This window comes from Diabrotica virgifera, chromosome 9, assembly GCF_917563875.1.
Source record: "Diabrotica virgifera virgifera chromosome 9, PGI_DIABVI_V3a".
NCBI classification, from domain to species: Eukaryota; Metazoa; Arthropoda; class Insecta; order Coleoptera; family Chrysomelidae; genus Diabrotica; species Diabrotica virgifera.
Genome location: NC_065451.1, coordinates 115697592 through 115703591, shown reverse-complemented (window position 1 = coordinate 115703591; position 6000 = coordinate 115697592). Strand labels below are relative to the sequence as shown.

General features: G+C 33.2%; 1 protein-coding gene across 1 annotated transcript in view; it reads left to right on the top strand.

Moving 5' to 3' along the window:
- The first annotated feature begins 963 nt into the window (after window positions 1–963).
- Window positions 964–6000, top strand: part of LOC126892426 (aldose reductase A-like) — a 70401-nt gene continuing 65364 nt past the window's right edge. Inside the window, exons 1-3 of the mRNA XM_050661953.1 lie at window positions 964–1107; window positions 1223–1318; window positions 1480–1557. Coding sequence (XP_050517910.1) covers window positions 1258–1318; window positions 1480–1557 — 139 coding nt within the window. The 5' untranslated portion in view covers window positions 964–1107; window positions 1223–1257. The remainder of the gene's footprint in view (window positions 1108–1222; window positions 1319–1479; window positions 1558–6000) is intronic.

The window sequence follows — 6000 nt, the reverse complement described above, 5'->3', positions numbered from 1 at the left end:
CGTCCTGTCATTAAAAATCACGTGGTTTGGATTGCCTAATTGTAATACCAACAAAATGTGTGTTTTTCGAGTGCTTGGTCTGCGAGCAGAGATACCACTGAAATAACACAAAATAAGCAATATATAAATATCAAATAATATTCAGTTTTCTCACATTAAAAATAGCAAAGAAATAAAAGGCAGATTCTAGGTGGATGTATTGTTACACCGAACCTAAGAGTCTTCGATTACGAGGTAAGTCTCGAACTGAAGAAATATTGAAAATCCACCTCCTTTTATATCCGATTTCTCCTTTGTTTTAAGGATTATGACGTAGGAAATGGATTTTCCCTAGTGATCGAACCAATCGCATTTTTGAAAAGTGGTCAGAGATGTTCCCGGCGCGCTGATTGGCTGAAGACTGACCAGCGTCCGAGGACAACATCAATAATAGGTTTGTTCGTAGAACGATCAGCAACCGTTGCCAACCGTCAGACGCAAGCGCGTTCGTAGTCTACGAACTCGAACTGTTAACTGCGCAGCGCTAACTTTTAACTGCGCATGCGTCTGATGGTTGGCAACGGTTGCTGATCGATTGGATCGTACTAGGAACAAACCTATTAATTGGACAAGAAATTGACAACAAGTTATTCAAGGTCAAATTTGGCTTATACAAAACACAATTCTACATCCAATTTTGCCGTGAATAAAAAGAAAATAAAGAAATTTGACAAAATAAAACATATCCAATTGTTCTATTTCATCAAATTCCTTCATTTTCTTTTACAAATCATACATTTTGTAATCGTCAAATTTGGCCTTGAATAACTTTGTCAATTTCTTGTTCAATTTATTGTTGATGTAAAGTGGCATAGCCACCTTTTAAAGTAAAGGTGGCTATGAAAGTGGACATAAAGTGGACATTTGAGCCAGACTACGTCAAGATCGCCTATAAATCGTGCTAGTAATCGCCTTGCAGCGAAACCAAAAAAAAGAAGAAGAAGACTAGTGTCCACACTGTCAAAACAAAATTTTTAACCTTACTTTTTAATTTTATCATCAACTTTATACTTTATTTTATTTCGCTAATAATTTTTATCTTGTCTTGATATGAAAAGATACTCGTAGGTGAGCACGACTCATAACTTTTTAGTCAAAACAAATATCAACATCTACGTACGTGAAAATATAATTAACTCATCTTTAATTAAGTAAAAACATACAAGTACAGCTGTATTTTTAGTTTTAGTTGTACTTGAATATACATTACATACAAACATGTCTCTGAAAAATGTGAAATATACCTTAAATAATGGAGCCAATTTACACGCAGTAGGGTGTAAGTAGTTGAAATGTTTTGTTATTATTTTTTTATTTATGTATGGCAAACTTTTTTTTATTAAATTACCTAATCTATTTGATACAATAAATTATTAGTTCTACTATGAACCTGTTTACAAGTATTTCTCATTCCTTACTAAGATAATTAAACATTTTTAGTTGGAACCTGGTTGTTAAAAGGAAATGGTGTCTCAAAAGCTATGGACATGGCCCTAGAGGCTGGGTATCGACTTTTTGGTAAGTACAAATTTATGAGTCACTTAGCAACTCACTTGGCCCACTGTCAGACTTTAAAACTTTATTTTTCAAAAGTTTAAATAGGAGTACCATGTGAACTTTATTTGGATAGGGTTATTCAAAAAGGGACCAAGTGCCTATTTAGTAATTCAGAGAAAATTATGTCAAAAGTTTAGTTTAAATTATATGCCGATGCTCAAACTTTATGAGTATCCTTATATTCCATAGCAGTCTATGCTATTTTGTTGTTCTATCTTGTCAGTTGCGAGAGAACGAGGAAAGAGAATGGGGAAGTGCGGGAACACTGTTACAAAAGGAACAGTGTTACATTTGCTTTCTGTTCCATCTCTTGGTAGATAGACGAACAACATGTACCGTAACCTCATTGAACGTAGGATGCCTTCCATAAATCTTTTATCGTAGTTGAATACAAGTGTCTTTTAGTCACATATTTTCATGACAGTTTTTATGCCTGTGAAAAGTAAAATTTTTAAGACCTATGTGTACAGTAGAACCCCGCAAATCCGAACTAATTGGGGGGCAGCCTGTTCGGATTCCGAAAAGTTCTGATTATCCGAAAGTTAGCCTTAACTAGTAGTTCAATTCAAAGCTTTCATTGGAATTTTGAGTAGCCAAACTTTCTCGCAAGAGTGTGGACAATATTTTTGGACTCAAGTTGACTATGAGAAAACCAAAGTAAGATTGTGTTTAACCTTTATACACACTTTATAAGCCTATATATTAAAGTACAATATTTATTTTTAAGAAATTTTAAATGTCAAAGTCTTCTAGTAATCCTACATTGTCCAATTTTCTGGCTTTACTCTGTATAATAAACATGTTCTTAAGTTTTTGTCTTGAATTTTAAAATTTTTTCACTTTCCGTTGGTTTGGATTTGCCGAAAGTTCGGATTCGCGGGGTTCGGATTTACAGGGTTCTACTGTATTATCATATGGGTTAGTACCTACGTTGGTGATTCAGTAATTTTATAATTATGGATGGAAAGTAAATATATTTCTATTGTATTTACTCTTAAAACCATAAACTATATTTTATTATTGCACTAAAAATTTAGTTATATGTGCATTGGCGTTAAAAAGTGAACAATGAACACTGTACCCCTAGTAAAACAATTTTAATTATAATTGTAAGTCAAACGAAGCAGCAACTAAAATTTGAACTACATTATATCCTCTGCGCTCTTTAAGATGGAAATATAAAGCAGAACAGAGTGCCGAATTACTTAACAGGGGAATCTATAATTGCATTCACGACTTGTCGTTCACCATGATAATAATCTTTAGCTAACTAGTTGCTTTTATACCCACAAAAGTGAATAAAAATACCCTAAAAATAAAGACGATTTAGATTTGATTAAGGAATAGAGCCTCCACTATGTGGTTATACGTATTTTGGTTTCAAATAAATCACATCAGAGCACCCCTGTAGAATCACTGTACTGCACAGTGCTCGACCTTCCTGTTTATCAGTCAAAGTTTGAGGAACTTAGGAGTATGTGAATGGGAATTCCCGTAACTTGCGCCTCTCAAGAGGCGCAAGTTACGTAGTATGTGTGTAGGGTGCGTGACATGTATAAGTCATACACACTCCCCATGCAAAATGGACATCTTCCACTCAAACAAGGTCAAGATAACTCCTCCGATACTCGGACTGTGGGTGAGATAGGACAAATTTGTGGGACAAATATATTTACAGACAAATCAATCTCAAAATACTTTCATACCATATTCTTGTATTGTTATAATACTTTATCAAAAAACAAAATAAACTATATACTATCATATAATGATAAAAATAAACTTAAAATATTCATAACAGTCAGCTTTGTGGCGAATTAAAAAAAGTTGTAACACTGTTCCCGCACTTCCACTAAGATTGTGAAAATGGTGAAAATTAGAGGTTAATAAAACATGGATTCTTTTACAAAGTTTATTGAACCAAAACAATAAAAACACGGGATATAAAATGATATAGAGGATAAACATCCTCTGCAATCTCAAAATCGATATCTTTGCTGAATCCATCCTCGTCACCTTCGAATGTTATTGACTGTATATTTTCATAGACGCTTCTGATGTCTGAAGGTCTAAGTTCTATTGTTAGTCCGCTATAACTTTTCCCATGCGTCACAATTCATTTTGAAACAAAGTAAGTCAAAACATAAAGTGAAACAAACGTCGATGTGTGTATACATTTTGTATACTGTATACTATATACTACACACATTGGACGTACGAACAATAGTAAACTTTTAATATCAGCTAGTTTCTTATCTGAGATAGCTTTGGCTGTCAGATAGAGTATGTTAAGTTTTGAAGCAATAGATGGTCCCGATGCTTGCCTCAGTTTCTTTTTATTTATTTATTTATTTATATACGGTTACAACCATTTACAAAAAAAAAATACAATAGGTTAAAATATAAATTACATACAATAAAGAGAACAAAAAATACAAATTATTTATTATTCATTTACGGACCGAAGTCCATTAGTACATGATACAATTAAAATTTTTTACAATTAAAATGTCACACAAATTAGAAAAATAAGATCTAGTAGATACAAAATTGGTAAATACATAACAAACAATAATAAAGAATAAACTTACTTGCTCTCATTCAACAATTGAGAGCTAGAACATTTTGAAATTGACAAATACAACTTATCCTAGAACAAAGACAATAACAGTAGTTGACAAATCAGTCTTGAAATTAGAACATTAAGTTAAGTATAAATATAATTGTGTGGAAAACGCAGTAAAGTCGTTCACAAAGAAATCAATTTGCGGAGATAATGTGTTTGCTAATTTAAGAGTTTTAGAGAGATAGGAACTTGAACTATAATTTGTGCGGTTAATGACCTTGTGGAAGGTGGTCACAGAACGGGTGGTTCTTGAAGGTACATGTAGACCAATTTTATTTAAAAGTGGGATACAGAATTTATGACCATGAATTAAGTTATATAAGAAGCAAAGATCTTTATGTTGACGACGACTCTGTAATGAGTCAAGTCGAATAATTTGCAGTAAAGACTCATAACTTTGACCAGTGAGATGCATCTTATAAGCATAATAACGTAAGAATTTACGCTGAACTTGTTCGATTTTATTAATATGACAGTTATATTGAGGTGACCAAACACATGATGCATAATCTAAATGTGGTCTAACCAAAGAACAATAAAGAAATTTTAAAGAACGACCAGTCGTAAAGTCATAGCTGCATCTTTTAACAAAGCCAAGCATCTTTAATGACTTCGAAACCATGCTATTAATGTGTAGGTTGAAATTTAAGTTAGTATCAAGAATAACACCCAGATCTATAACTGAGTCAACTAATTGTAACCTAGTGTCCCGTATAAAGTAAGAATTATTCTCAAAGTGTCTTAGTCGAGTAAAAGTTATAGCATGGCATTTGTTTGCATTTAAGTCCATACCATTAAGTGAGCACCATTCCACAAGACCATTAAGATCTGATTGCAAATTGTAGTGATCCAAATCAGAGGTAATTATGTGAAATAATTTAAGGTCATCAGCAAATAGAAGAAATTGAGCAAAATTGAAGCTTTTATTTATGTCATTTATAAATAAATTAAAAAGGATAGGTCCTAAGTGGGAGCCTTGAGGTACACCCGATGTAACTATAATTTCATTAGAGAAATAATTCTTAATACGAACTATCTGCCTTCTATCTAATAGATAATTTCGAATCCAACTAAGCAGAGGATCAGAGAAACCCAACTGTTCGATCTTATGTAACAATAACGTATGGTTGACTCTATCGAATGCCTTGGAAAAATCTGTATAAATCGCATCTACCTGTTGTTTACTTTCCAATGCTTCATTTAAGAAGGAGGTATAATTTAACAAGTTCATTTCAGTTGATCTCCCCATAACAAAACCATACTGTTGTTCAATGATTACATTTTGTATAGTAGGCTTAATTTTGTCACATATTAAACTCTCGAATAGTTTAGGTATAGTATTAAGGATACTAATAGGTCTGTAGCTCTGTACCCCGCTTCTATCTCCATTCTTGAATATCGGTGATATAAAACTAACTTTCCAAACGGGAGGGAATTCACCCGTTTGTAATGATTTTTGAAAAATAAAGAATAAGGGACGAGCAAGATTAAAACTACAGTATTTCAGTAACTTGGGTGGGATTCCATCAGGCCCTGGACCCTTATGTATGTTTAGCTGGGATAATTTGGTATATACCTCTGAAATAGATAAGTCACAACCAGTAATGTTGAAACTAGTGTTAGCCCTTGCACTATTTGGAATAGGACATTCGTCCTCACTATATACTGCAGCAAAGTACTGAGCAAACATCTTGGCTATGGTAGGACCATCGGAACTGGTTTGGCCATTATGGTTTAAAGTGTTCGGAATGCTATTATTGTTCCTTTTAGAATTTACG